The following is a 14,005-nucleotide window of genomic DNA, read 5'->3' on the forward strand; positions in this document are numbered from 1 at the left end:
ACTTAGTTGCTCAACTCTTGCAGAAACTGCTGGATGGTTACTGGGAGTCCAGCACATATTAGTGACACCCCTAAACGACACGTGCCTCACCCTACCCAGATAACAAACAGTTCTCCCATTCACAGTTCCAACTTGTCCCAATAAGAAAGTTACCAACATTAAAGTCCTTGCTGGATTAAACATCCAGCTCAGAAAGGCAGACCAGAAAAGCCTCTTACTCAGACAGGCTCTCTCACTCTATATATTTTAAGACTGTTTTGAAATTTTGTCCTTACGCTACTCAGGCACAGTGTTCTGTCCAAAGTGGAAAAAAGCAGTTTATTAAGTGTTGCTCAAGGCAAAGTTGCTTAATCACCCAGTGGACAAAATGCTTTCTCACAAAGTCCAAGAAGAATGAAAAGCAATGTTTACCTGGGTTTATTACCTCTGCCACTCTGGTGATTGGGAAAGACGAGGGTTTCATCTGCAGTCTTAAAAGACAAGTTCAAATTGAAAGACTTAGCACATAAAAAGGCCTTAACTCCACTGGCTCCACTATTTCTAACAGCAACATCTCCCTGACAGCAGTTTCTAGTTGGAGCATCTCACCTGCCTGATGACATTCTCATTTAGCAAAGTCTACTCAAAGCAACTGAACTCCAATCAGGAACCACAAATCCAAAGATAGCAAACACAGCCTGTGGATTCAGTGTGCACCGCAAAACAAACTGCATTTAAAGTAAGCATCAACCTCTTAATAGATTTAAGGTAAAGTCATCATAATAAGTCATTTTGGATCATAATCTTGGAGTGATCCAAGCAAGGGTAACTGCTGCAGGCTCTGAAGGTGCAAGTTAGAGATACAGTCTGCTCTGCTGCCAAAATACATACGGTTGGTACGGTTGTCAATTCTACCTGAATTTGACTGTAAGAGTTTAACCAGTTTCCCAGGCTTTCATTTCTCTGCAGCAACAGTTGAGAATACGTACTCCAAAAAGTGCAAAACTCATGCCCACAGTATGCTTAAGGAAGGAAGAAAGTTCATTCTTTTCTGGAACTAACCAATTGCCACAGTGCTATCATTACAAACACTCATTATCCACTTACACTTTCCTAAGACGCCTGGCTGAAAAGACACATTTTCATCTATCCAGCCTGTGGGCTTGGGAACATGAAGATGTGTCAGCACACAGACTATGTCCCCTCCAGTCTTTTATTCAAGTTAAATAAAACAAGTGAAAAGTTAAAGTCCAATGTAATCCTGAAGAACACTGTGTTCAAGAAGGAAAAGCAAGTGCTCAACAGCACCTGCTGAAGAAAAGAGGATTTACCTGGGTTTCTCCACTCTATAACCCTTTCACACACAGAGATGTCAGCACACCCTGCTTCGTAATATCTTTATTACGCCTCTACCTGTGTCCAACGAACTGAATTTTCCTGGAATGGCATATGAAGAAACTGAGACTTTTAAAGTGACTATACCAAACATACCAACAAGACTTACCGACAGATCAACCACCAATTTTATGAAAATTTAAAAAATAAAAAAAAAATAAAAAAAAAATTTTGAGGGCATGGATCTGCAGGCCCAGCATATCAATCACTTGCATCACTTCTCTCCTTCCCCCAAACCCCTCTGCTAATGCACTTTGGCTGTCTCCTAGCCAGACTGTAATCCTCCCGTAAGCACATTCTAACCTGGGCAAAGAAATTTGCACTCCCTCGACCCCTCCACACCCCCGAACAGGCAATGAAGACGTTCCCAACACAGCACGCCCTCCCTCAGGCCTGCACCGGTAACATTGCGCTGCCCTCCCCGGCTGGCCCTGAGGGGCAGCGGGCTGGGTGTGAGGCGGGCTCGGCTCTCGCCCCTCTCCTGGGGCAGGGCCGGAGGGTCCCGCCGGGGTCTCGCCCGGACGCGGGCTCGGACGGCCCGTCCCGCCCGTCCCTCCGGCCGGCGGGGCAGGGAGCGCTCTCTCCCCTTCCTTCTCCCTCTCCTTCTCGCCCAACCCGAGGCCCGCGGGCTCGGCCGGGGTCCCGCCCGCGCGGCCTCGCACGGAGCGGAGGGAGGGCGGGGAAGTCAGTCCCCTTCTCGCTCTCCCGAGGGCTGAAGCGGGGCTGGAGAGCTGCGGAGGACACTCACTTGATCCTGGATCCCATGGTCTCCGGGGGGCCGCATAGACCCGGGGCGGAGCGAGACACGGGCGGGGGCCGCAGGGCCGCGCTCTGTCCGCCGCTCGCCCCTCACTCCATCCCGGCCCGCGCCGCGCGCCCCGGCCGAGTCACGGCGCGGGGCCTGCCGGGAGCTGTAGTACGGCGGGGCCCGGGCGGGCGGCGCGTCCCTGGCTGGGGCGACCGTCAGGGAAAGGAGCGGGCGCTGCTCGTGGTGCCGAGCCACAGCAGTACGGGCAACGGGCAGAAACTGGCGCACTGCAATTTCCACCTGAACATGAGGCAGAATTTCTTCACTGCGCGAGTGCCCGAGCACTGAACAGATTGTCCCGAGAGGATGTGGAGTCTCCCTCGCGGGGAATATTCCAGAGCCATCAGGACTCAATCCTGTACCATGTGTTCTCATGACTGTCTGGACAGGGAGATTGGACCAGATGGCCCAAAAAGTCCCTTCCAACTCGACCTATCCTGTGTCTCTGTGACTGCGGCCGGGAGCGCCGGGGGTCGGCAATGGCAATGCGGAGTGACCCCGCTCCCCTCAGGGACTCTCAGGCCGGAGCTCCGCGGCGGGACGGGCCCGCTCCCCTCAGGGACTCTCAGGCCGGAGCCCCGCGGCGGGACGGGCCCGCTCCCCTCAGGGAGACTCAGGCCGGAGCCCCGCAGCGGGACGGGCCCGCTCCCCTCAGGGAGACTCAGGCAGGACCAGCCGCGCTCCTTTCAGGCCTGCTCAGCTGCCCGCCGCGTTTAGCAGCTGAAGGGCGGCCTGGAGTGACACCGAACAGCAGGGCCAGGCTGGGACTGACAGGGCCAAACCGCTTCACCAGCTTGATCCCGAGCCCTGAATACCCACTGATATCCAGGCCAGATGAGGAGCAGGACTGCCCATCTCGGAAAACCCCGTGCAGAGGGGAGCCGTCCCCATGGGCACACGCCGGAGTCTCAGGCAGGAACAGGTATTCGATGTCCAGGGACTGCAGGAGTCAAAGGAAAGAGGCAGAGGGAGAGCCTGTCAGAGCTGTGACAGAACATTGTGCACTGTGGGCACAGAGACCAAAGTGGCTGAAAAGACAGTAAAACACGTCTAGAGGGAATCTCAAGGCCAAGCAAGGTCATAAAGGGGCCTGGAGTTTTCTCAGAAACTGAATGCAGTCTGCTGAAAACACGTCTTACATTGACTCAAGAATCACAGATAGCTTTTGAAACATGCCGCGTTGGAGTTGGCAAACAGGAACAAACAGGTACCCAACTATTTCATTAAATACAATTTACGGGATTTTTAGGAAGGTTTGGAGCATTTCTAGTATAATGTAGCAATTTTAAACTTTATTTAGAGTTGAGGATGATCTACAGTGAGGAAGTAAAGAATTGAAAATTTGTCTTTAAAAGGCCTCCAAAGTGCAAATCATTGTGGACACCAAGTGCTTCGCCTAAGAACATAGCTAGAAAAATGGGAGAGAGTATATCCCATCCAAGATCCTTTAATATCCCATTTGCTCTCCAGAGAGCCTGGGTAGGAAAAATCATACCACCCTCATTCAAGTAATAAATTTAAAACGTGTTAAACACTATGCAAAAAGTCCTGGAAGATTTATTCACAGTTACAGTAAGTCAAAGACATGTTTGGGGAGATGAGGAGGAGTGTTTCTAGTACTAATTTGAGTACTTGAGATGAGGTGCTTCCACCACAGGTTCCACCCACAGCCTCTGCCACAGCAGCCATGTGTAAGCTCAGACCTCAGTGCTGAGCCCTGGCTTGGTCTGTGCTGTGGATATACCTGCCCCCAGCCCCCAGCCATTGCTTAATTTATAGTGCTGTTCCCTGTCTCATTCAGTCATTCCCATATCCATGTAAAGTAGCTTTGTAACCAAAATTTCTGTGCTCGGACAGGGATATTCTAACCTTTAAACATATCCGTGCGCTAAGGGTTGCACATATAACCATCAAATGCTGGTGAGTTTAAAGAAATATTGTTAAAATTGGTTGCAAAAGCAAAAAATCCCTATGGTCACTAATGAGTTAAAGAATAAGGAAGCTGGTAAATACGATGCCGATGCAGTGTAAAATAACAATGTGGAAAACCCCCAGCATTTTGGGAGTGGCTAACAGAATTTCTTACATTTCATCACTGTTGCATTTCATCACATGCTCCTTTTTTGGAACATGGATTGCCATTAAATTTAAGAGGTAGAGCTACAGACTCACAATTTTAGTTTTGGTCTGTTTTGTGTAGTGAGCTTTTTAAAGATTTAAAGGTAAACTTATTAATATGAACAGATGTAGTAAATATTTAATGAGGACATGTATTCAAGAGTAGTAGACTTGTTTATATTTCATAGTTTTTAAACTGGACATACTAAGGAATAAAAGACTGGGTGATTCAAGTGAGCAATTTAAACCTTCTCTCAGAGAAAGTGCCTGGTTGGGAAGTATGCATTCAGCCCAGTTTGGGGAAAGCAAGATATAAAAGGTGGATTCCGTGAACTGGACTGAATAACTGAGGTGGTGGATGAACTGATAGTGGCTGGTAACTATCAAATGTCAGAAAAAATAGTTTGGCAACTTCATTTAAATACGTCTTGGTGAAATATCTGTTTTGTAGGTGACTGATTTGTAATGAGCATATTTTCCTGCCCCAGGGAATAATTATAACGGCAACCTTATGTTGATATCTGTTCATCAACAATTTCTCAGCCAGGATCTCGTGCAGGTGTGTGCCTGAACTTTTGAGCAGGAGATATTACACTCACATGGGTCACGTGATAAGCATGAGATAATACATTTGAAAAACAATATTATAGTGTATTTCAAGAAGAGGATTACCTACATCAAATTCACAGTCAATAAAGATGAGTTTAATTAATAAAAATAAATGGGCTTGTGTAGGGAAAATTGTGAGGTTCTGTCCTTGCTAAAAAAGACACACTTAATGGGTCTGGCAGCATGCAAATTCAGTCTATGGAAGCTCTGTTTAAAAGACTGCTTATAAAACAGGTGTGAACTTGTAAAGCTGGTAATGCTAAGTCAGAGGAAACTAGAAAGGTGAGGACAGGATGAGTGCGCAGAATTTCTTCTACTTAAAAGATAAAACAGATGCTAATATGGAATTTGTACTCTGCTTTCGAACTGTATTTTGTATATATGAAGCAAGCAAAATCAGGTATATTCCAGAATTCACGATACAGAACATGCTTGTGCTCCCCAAATGTTGATAATAAAATAGGAGAATTCATTCAAAATCTCAATTGAATAAACACTGAATATTTAAATATTTGTTCAAATTGTGAAAACCGTATTTTCTGTAGAGAAGAAAGTAGGAAAAAATGTTAAACATGATGTAGATGTTCCTGTTCAGGTGCAGGAAATTTTTCTGTCTGCCTCGTAATAATTTGTGTTCCAAGCTGTAGAACTTTTTTTTTCCCCTGCTTTACCTGGTGTATTCATGTAAATAAGCTGCTCATTAGATACCCCAAATCCCATTTTCTGCAATTGTCGATGCCCCCCCCGTTTGCAGCTGGCCCAATGGTTGATGTAATTGTGTCCCAGTGACAGGCCAGCAGGGACGGCAAAGCCCCTGAGGAGAGCGAGGGGTTCCAGCAGTGCCTGCTGGCCTGGCCACGGAGCCCTGGGTGTGAGTGGCTCAGAATAGATGAGCTGATTAACTGCGAATCACCCTCCCAGAAGAGATGAAGCATTAGTAGCAAACAAAAGGGAAGCAGAAGGGAAACTTCAGGCAGAAGAAAATAATCCAGGAATTAAAAGCTTGGTGAAAGCCTTAGGATGCTTCCAGATTGACCTGAGCATCTAAGTTCAATGCCATAGAAATAGAGGTCTGATACTCTAGGATGGATTTGGTGGATGTGGCTGAGTCTGTATTTGAATATATAACACACCCACAACAACAAATGTGCATGAGAACACAGTTACTGTTTCTGCTCCGCCGTGACAACCCTGCTGAAGCATAGTCTAACCCAAATCTACTGGGGACATTCTTCCTGCTACATTTCAGCCAATGAGAATGGCAAGGGGCAAAATGCTGACTTTAGAGATCAATAGTAAAGCTTCATCTGAAAGGTTATGACTTAGAAGAGAATATCCTGCTATCTGACTAATATTGATTATAATGTTCATGTATGTTTTCCCTAATTTCTCAGTGGATAAATATTCGGAAAATCTCTACCCATGTTTAGAAACCAACGAAAACCTTATTAAAGATATTTTTTAGATGTGAGGCAGAAGTTATTTCATCAACCTTAAATTTGTTAATTCTTGTTGTTATCAAACAATGAGCCTCATGAGTTATGGATCAGGTCAGTGCAAACAGCCTCCAGAAGTGTTCACATTTGTCACTTGAGAAAAAAAGCCTGTTCTTAATGCTCCCAGCCTGGGATCCATCAGGCATTGTTAAGATAGCTGGTTACCCTCAGAGACATTCACTTATACCTGAAACAAGAGAGATGTTTGAATCAGCCTATGGACCTATTGGTATGGATGGAAATAGATTACATTGACTAGTTTTCCATTACAAGTTCCAAAACAATAATCTGTAACTGCACAGACTAAAATGGATCTTTAGAAAATACAGAAGAAGACATAAGAACCAAACAAAAAGGGAAAATCCCCACCAAAATTCAGTTACAAGAACATAACCAACAAGTTAAATCAAAAGCATTCTGTCTCCAAAACTGGACACTAGGAGATGTTTAAGGAAGAGTGTAAGAATGTGAAAATATGTAGAGATCTCTCACAGCCTCCAATAAATTGCTGTGTTTTCTCAGCCACAGATGCTGCTTCAAAATAATAGCTTTTGTGGGATCAGGCACTGGGCTGCACTTGGATATCGAGCTGAGCCATTGACCACAGCTCCGTGTTGACTGTCACCAATTGTTGCTTTTCTTTTCCACGTGCCCCAGCATAGTTTCCAAGAGGTCTGCTCCATGATACTGCCCAGCACAGAGGTGAGACTGATCATCCTGCCTTCCCGTCAGTGGGAACATCGCTGGATTGCCCTAACTCCTGAAATACGATGGGTAGTGGCTCAGCGACATCATACACCAGTTCTCTCAGGACCTATGGATGTATCTCAGTTCCCATGAGCTTGTGCATAGGTTGTTTAGATGGTCTCAAAACTGATCTCATCCCACAGCTGCTGGTTCTTCATTCTGCCAGTCCCTGCCTTTGCCTCTGCAGTGTGGGCAGTGTGGCCAGAACATGTGCCAGTGAAGATCGAGGCAAAACCAGCACTGAGTATCTCAGCTTTCTCCATGTCTTGAGTAACCAGGTCCCCCATCCCCTTCCTGAAAGGACCCACTTTTCCCTGTTCTTTTTATTATCATTGTACCTGGAGATGCTTTTTTTGATGCCCCTGACATCCCTGGCCAGAACTAATTCTATCAAGGTTTAGCTTTCCTAACCTGATAGCTGGCTGTTAAGACAATTTCTCAGAATTCCTCTCAGTCTACCTGTCGTTGCTTCTACCCTCTGTAGGCTTCCTCTTAAAAGCTAAGCAAGCAGTAAAATACTTTCCCTTTCAAGTGTTTGAAGTACCATAGACTGAATGACCTTTTCATTTTCCATTCACAAAGAAATAAGAAATAACTATTCTTATTTCTGATACCTGTGATTATACCAATAGCTATAACTCAGGCCCGTGAAATCCTTTAATGTAATGAGCCATGCTGGAGAGTCATTCCCCTAAAGAAAAGAGCTCAAGATGATTGACCTGAAATGGCCTCTTCATTTTTAATGAAAGGAGATCTAAATATGGCAAACATGTCCCTGTGCTACTGTCTCTCAACAGACATCTTTCTCATCAGAATCTCTTACGATTAAGATAATTGGTTATTTAATTTTAGGGGGAAACTAGCAAAAAGTCTGTAAGAACTATCTGGGTTTTGTCTTTAACTGTCAGAAAAATGTTTTTTTTCCCGTTACTGATTCCATTGTTTGCATAAGAGAGAAGTAGCCCATTTGGCATCAGGAAGTCAATGCTTAGAAAAGTGTTGTGGTAAAAGAATGTCCATTTTTTGTTGGTTGTTTCACATTTGGTGTGTGCAGAGACCATGTTTACAATGTCTCCTGCCAGCATCTTTCCCATAATCACTTTTGTTCTCACCTGCTGGATCTGTTTGCCTGTATCATCTAACACAGCCCTTCTCTAATTTCAGAAATTCTTCCTGTTATAAATGTTAGGCTTTTCCTTTGCCTTCACCTCAGAGGACTCTCTAGCCAATAACAGCAGTTTTGCACCCAAAATATCCAGCTCACCATGAACATACCTGTGTGTGTTACCAAAGACACCAGGAGGTGAACTAAAGAAAAAACATAGGAAAGGTAAAGAAAAGTATGATGAAATACTCAAATCATTTGAAAAGCAGGAAATACCCATCTTTCGAAGGGACAGACAAAGTTCTGCAGCATTGGTCCCAATTTTTTTTTTTAATGAAGTCCTAACTAGATGGACTAGGTTTTACAGTGTTTGTCTTCCTCTTCCTGCAGTCTACCAGAGTTAGCAGAACTCCTGTGTTTCTGCTACCTGGTACTCTCTCACACATAATTCATTCTCCAAATTTTCACCCAAGCAGCTTTAAATTAACACTAGGTAGGTAGTAACAGTGTGTTGCCTGCTCAGTGGTTTGCTATACTCCGGGGCTTATAGACCCATCCTTGCATGTTGCAAAAATCCTCTGGCTCTGGCTTCTTGGAACAGCTCTGCCTCCCCAGCACAACACTGCCTGCCTGGTTCTTGCTCTGAAGCTGTTGAAGACACTATTTCATCTGCCAATAATAAAGAAGCAACTGACCTAAGTTACTCTTCTCTGTTCACCTTGCTGTGATGGCAGAGTGCTGACTGTACTGTTATTGCTCTATAAAGTGAAGTCAGATTTATGAGGCAAAATCTATGATGGTGTGATTCCAGCTAGACGAAAAAAAGCCCAGTATGAAAATAGTTATTCATACCTGTGATAGCCTTTGTCACAGAAAAGATAACCCTCCTGAGCTGAAAGGAATAAGATCACTGATGTAAATCAGACTGCTACATTCAAGTCGCTCTAAGTTACTAATGAGCCTGGGAGAACAAGGATTCTTAGGAGAAATCCAGAACAGCAAGACATAAGTTGTTGGAGCAGAGGGAAGTACTTACTTCAGATGATACTAAACTCTTGTACAGTAGTGCCCGGCTTAAGCTGGTAGGAGCATGAAAGGGAGGGAAGGAAAAAGAAAGAGATAAAAGAAGAAGTAAGAAAGTAATGTGTGAACAAATGAATGAATGAACAAAAGAACAAGGAATTTATAAAATGCAGTGTTTCTAACCTGATGATGTTTATTATTTGAAGCATGATATTATATTTTTGGCACTCATTCTAGAAATAAGAATAATGCAATCTTGGTATGAAGCATTGGTGTAGGCAGTGTTATTTTCTTTGTGTTTTCCCCATCTCACCAAATTGATGGGATCCTAATTTCAGAGTTTCTAGTAGCAATTAAAAGAACTTTTTTATATAAAAGTAAAGCATATTTTGAGCCAGGCTTCAAATGTAATCTCTACAATCACCATTAAATCAAAACACCATTAGCAGTGCCAGCTTCACTGCTTTTCTATGGAGGAATCACTTATCCTTTCTGCCACAGGATGGGGGAAACATGATAACTATTGATGGCTCACTACTTATTAAGTTGTCATCAGACAACATGTTGTCATAAGCTATTATTTTTAAACTGTTATTAAGAAAACATCAAGTGGCACTTCTGTAATGTAAGCTTGTTGTTTGAACAATGGGAAGGTATGTGTTGATATCAAAATTCAACTGTGTAATGTTAAAAATCAAGATTTAGTTCATGTTACTATGTAGAAAATTTATCAAATATTTAAATTTCTGCAATATTCAAAAGCATGACAGTAATTGAATAGTAAGGGTCTGAGTCTCATGTAATTTATACTCATTTTATACAAGTGTAATTCCATGTGATTGCTTAAGCATGACATTCCAACTTACCTTTCTGGCAACAGCTAGTGCTAGGAAGGCAGTAACTTCTGAACTTCAATATATAAAATTGAGTTGATGGCCTACAAATTTATTTTACTGATTTTCCTGCTTTGATGTTCAGAAGACATCAATAATGCTACCCCTGATTGATACTGGGGTAAGTAAGTTCCAGATCTGTCCATTCTTGTTTGTACTTCCATTTTGTCCAAGAAGTTCAAATAAGATGTGTCTGATGTCCTGTACCTGGTGGGGAAAGATGCCTGGTCATATTAAGAATTCAGGGATTCTTGACTAACTTGGGGATTGTCCTTATATTGTCATTGTTGGTGTCTGTAGTTTACTTAATTTTTTAAAACATGTACCATTATTCTTCTGTATCACAGTACAGGATAGCTTTCTTCTGAACCTGTAGGCATTGTTTGGTGCTTGATTTCTAAATGTTACTTTAATTAGTTCTTTGATGCTAATGATCCCATTACATTTTGGGGGATAAAAACCAAACACAACCCAAAGTGCACTTACCTAGACACTGACGCTTACTTTATACTTCACAAAAAGTCAATTTTATTTGTGTAATTACTGCAACTATACATGATCAAGATATAACGAGGTGATACCATGAGCTAGCAAATACCAACCTCCTCTGAACTCAACAGAGGAACTTTAAATAGGCAGTACTGCAAGCCAGCAAATATGCTTCCTTTCTCTAAAATGGGGATAACATCCTGCTGGAAATGCTCTTTTGAGTCTAGTTCTGACACTTTTGTGGTATAATTTAAAATTATAAGGTGGGGATACCAGTATGCTCGTGTCCTGCTGCCTCTAAATGGAGCCATCATTAAATGTGGTTTGATTTGTCCTGCTCTTACAGTTAATGAAGACTGGGTGGTATTTCACCAGGGTTAATGCTCTGGGTCCTTGTTATTAATTCCCCTGTATGTACTCACCTTTTCCTAGACTTTCCAGTTAGTCCTGTAGGATGTTAAAAAATGTTTTGATACATATGTTCGTTGTTTTAATCGTAGATCTATAAAGAACTAAGTCAAGAAAAGCCTCTCAAGTAATATACAGGAGTTAGTTTATAAAGTAAGTTAAGCTGAACCACTAAGTAATAGTGACCACAATATAATTAACTTCAACATCCTCAGGGGAGAGATTGTACAAAAAATGAGGAAGCTAGTTAAAAAGACCCTAAAGTCAGAAGTGAGGAAATTAAAATCCTTCGACTCAGCATGGAGGCTACTTGAGCAACCATAACAGGGTAGCAGAAGGCACGCATAATCCCAAACAAACACGGACGCTGACAAGCAAAAACAAGCCATAGGGCTGCAGGAAGGTTCACCAAGACTCTATAGTCAAACATGTATTTTTCTGAAGGTAAAATTATAATTTGTGAAGTCAATAGGGATAAAACACAGTGGCTAAGATACCCAGTGGAGATTAGAAGGATGACAGAGGATTTGAGGAGCAGATAGCCTGACATGAAAATAAGATTTTTTCAAGTATTAAGAACCAGCAAGCCTGCACGACATTTTATAAGTCCAGTGGGCTATTTGGCAGAAAAGTGAGAAAACTAATGAGAATGCAGTGACACTGACATGAAGGTAAATGACTTGTTTGCATTAGCATTTCCATGCAGAATTTAGGGGTAAAATAGACATACTAATTTTTCTCCTGTTATGTAATATAGAAGAGGTTTTGTCAAATACAGGAATTAAAAGATGGGCTGGAGCAAATTCATAAATTAATTAAAAACAGGCTCCTAAGACTGAAAAGTAAATAAATAAATTCTAAGGGGATTTCAAACAGAAATTCCTGAACTACCAACAAGAACAGACAATCTGATTAAAATCAGTACACATAGTAAAGTAGAAAGCATTTATCCCCTAAAAGGTGTGAAGGGTAATCTGGAAACGTCAACACCAAGATCCATATACATAAGAAATATAAACTCATTAAAACAAAATTGCCCATCCCCTAAGTTAGAATGATGTGATCAGAATTCAGAGGCCTTTTCTGAAAGGACATGCTTTGCCAGCCCTCCAGTGTAGTGACCTCCAAATGTACAAAGCTGTTTCAGTGTTTTAAAATGTACTCATTTCCAACTAAAAATGGTCTCACGGGAAGCCAGTAGTAGAATGAGAAGGCATGCATGTCTGGCTGTGGGACAGGGGTTAGAGATCTAGAATGAGAATTGTGTTACATGCACACAAACCTTCTCTCTAAGAGGTGAATACCGAAGGCAGGCTGGTCTGTGTACAGCACAGACTTCTCTGTTAAAGCTGAGCAATACTATTCCGATTTTGTACGCCTTTACATTTCGTCAGTCAGAATTTTTGAATGAATTCTAGATTTTGACATCTTGTCTTTCTTGATTTCCCTGACCTTGTCTTTTCATGGTTCTTCAGTTGCCTCTGTAATAATTTCTACACTTATCCTTCATCCTGACATCACATCTCCAACTCTCTGAAGATATTCAGCGGAATTATATTTTTTGCTGCCTTGTCTCCCTTCCAATCCAGTCTTATTTCAGTGTAATCTCACGGTCAAATAGATTCAGCTATCATCCCTATGTTCTCAATTGTCAGATCCACTTATTTATTTTGAACCTGTCTTCTCCTGTTTGTGAAAGTGAAATCTCACTTTGTCTTCTTCAAATGTCTTCACAGATACCTCATCATCATCTGCTGTTCAGCATGGGACTGAACAGAATCCCTGCCCTCTTTCCTGCTCCGCAGTCTTCCCCCACTCTTTCCTTAATCACTGTATCCGTACTGCATGTCATTCAGCTTCTCACCATGTGTGGTAACTGTTTCTGGTTTGAAAATGTATTTAACTTGAAGAAAGTCCAAAACACTGTACAGTAACAAAACCAAAAGAAACAAGCCTACAAAGGGTAGTTGAACTACCGAGCCAGCAGAAGGTAATACATTGAGAAGCCTGGATATGGCAGTATTCTCACTACAGCAAAGGTAGAGCCCCAGTGAAGGAAAAGCGACCTTGTGCATCGCCCCGGGGTCTGCGAGTGTGACCTGGAGGAGCTGCATCCAGACAGGAGAGGGAGTTCACTTGCCAGGGCCCATCCAGTCCTCAGCTCCTCTGCAAAGCCTCCCAACATGGGGTCCAATTAGTGCCGCTTGTATTGGGGAATATTTTTTACAGACCTGCTGAAAGCAACTGAAATAAGATTCTCAGATTAACTTTACACAGGCCACAGCTCCAAAGCCCTTGATCATTTTCATTCAAGGCAGATTTTGACTGCAGTCACTAGGAGTTTTTGGCTAATGAAGGATCAGGTCCATCCTTTCGGTAATTTTTTATCCTTACCTGGTTCCGATCCTGCTAGCCACTTTTCAGTTTATATTTTTATTACCTTTCCTAGAAATTAGGAATAGTAATGTTTACTACTTCTGTTAAGTGCTTATAGTTATATCAATAAAAAACAGGTAATATTTAATTTCTAGAATTACCCACCTGCCACTGAACTAACAAATTCCATATAAATCATTCCAAATGAGCACCTTGAGAGATGTCAAGTCCCAAGTTAAATATTATAAATGCTGGAAAAATGCAGAACAGAAACTAAAAGGTCCATCAGCTAGATTTTTTATTAAAAAAATAAAGGGTAATTATTCACACATATCAAATCACACTAGTATGAGAAAAACAGAGGGGAAAATTTGCTTTGTAGTCATCCAACCCTGCATGTGGGGGATTGTTGTCCCATGATTATTGTCTTTTGATATGACTCAAATATGAACTATAGATAGAAAAAGAGAAAAAGAGAAATAAGAACGAAAGAACGAAAGAACAGAAAAGGGAAGGGAAGGGAAGGGAAGGGAAGGGAAGGGAAGGGAAGGGAAGGGAA

General features: G+C 42.4%; 1 protein-coding gene across 9 annotated transcripts in view; it reads right to left on the reverse strand.

Moving 5' to 3' along the window:
- The window catches only part of DENND1A (DENN domain containing 1A), a 148,536-nt gene extending 145,964 nt beyond the window's left edge, over positions 1-2,572 (reverse strand). For 5 of the 9 annotated variants that reach the window (XM_030286838.4, XM_012578373.5, XM_072936702.1 and 2 more), the window contains exon 1: positions 2,123-2,281. In XM_030286838.4, the coding sequence (XP_030142698.4) occupies positions 2,123-2,139 (17 nt within the window). In that variant the 5' untranslated portion in view covers positions 2,140-2,281. Of the gene's footprint in view, positions 1-2,122 lie in introns of all 9 variants that reach the window. The other 4 variants (XM_072936701.1, XM_072936699.1, XM_072936700.1 and 1 more) reach the window with 1 other exon arrangement.
- Between the last annotated feature and the right edge of the window lie 11,433 nt (positions 2,573-14,005).

The sequence above is a fragment of the Taeniopygia guttata genome, chromosome 17 (genome assembly GCF_048771995.1).
Source record: "Taeniopygia guttata chromosome 17, bTaeGut7.mat, whole genome shotgun sequence".
NCBI classification, from domain to species: Eukaryota; Metazoa; Chordata; class Aves; order Passeriformes; family Estrildidae; genus Taeniopygia; species Taeniopygia guttata.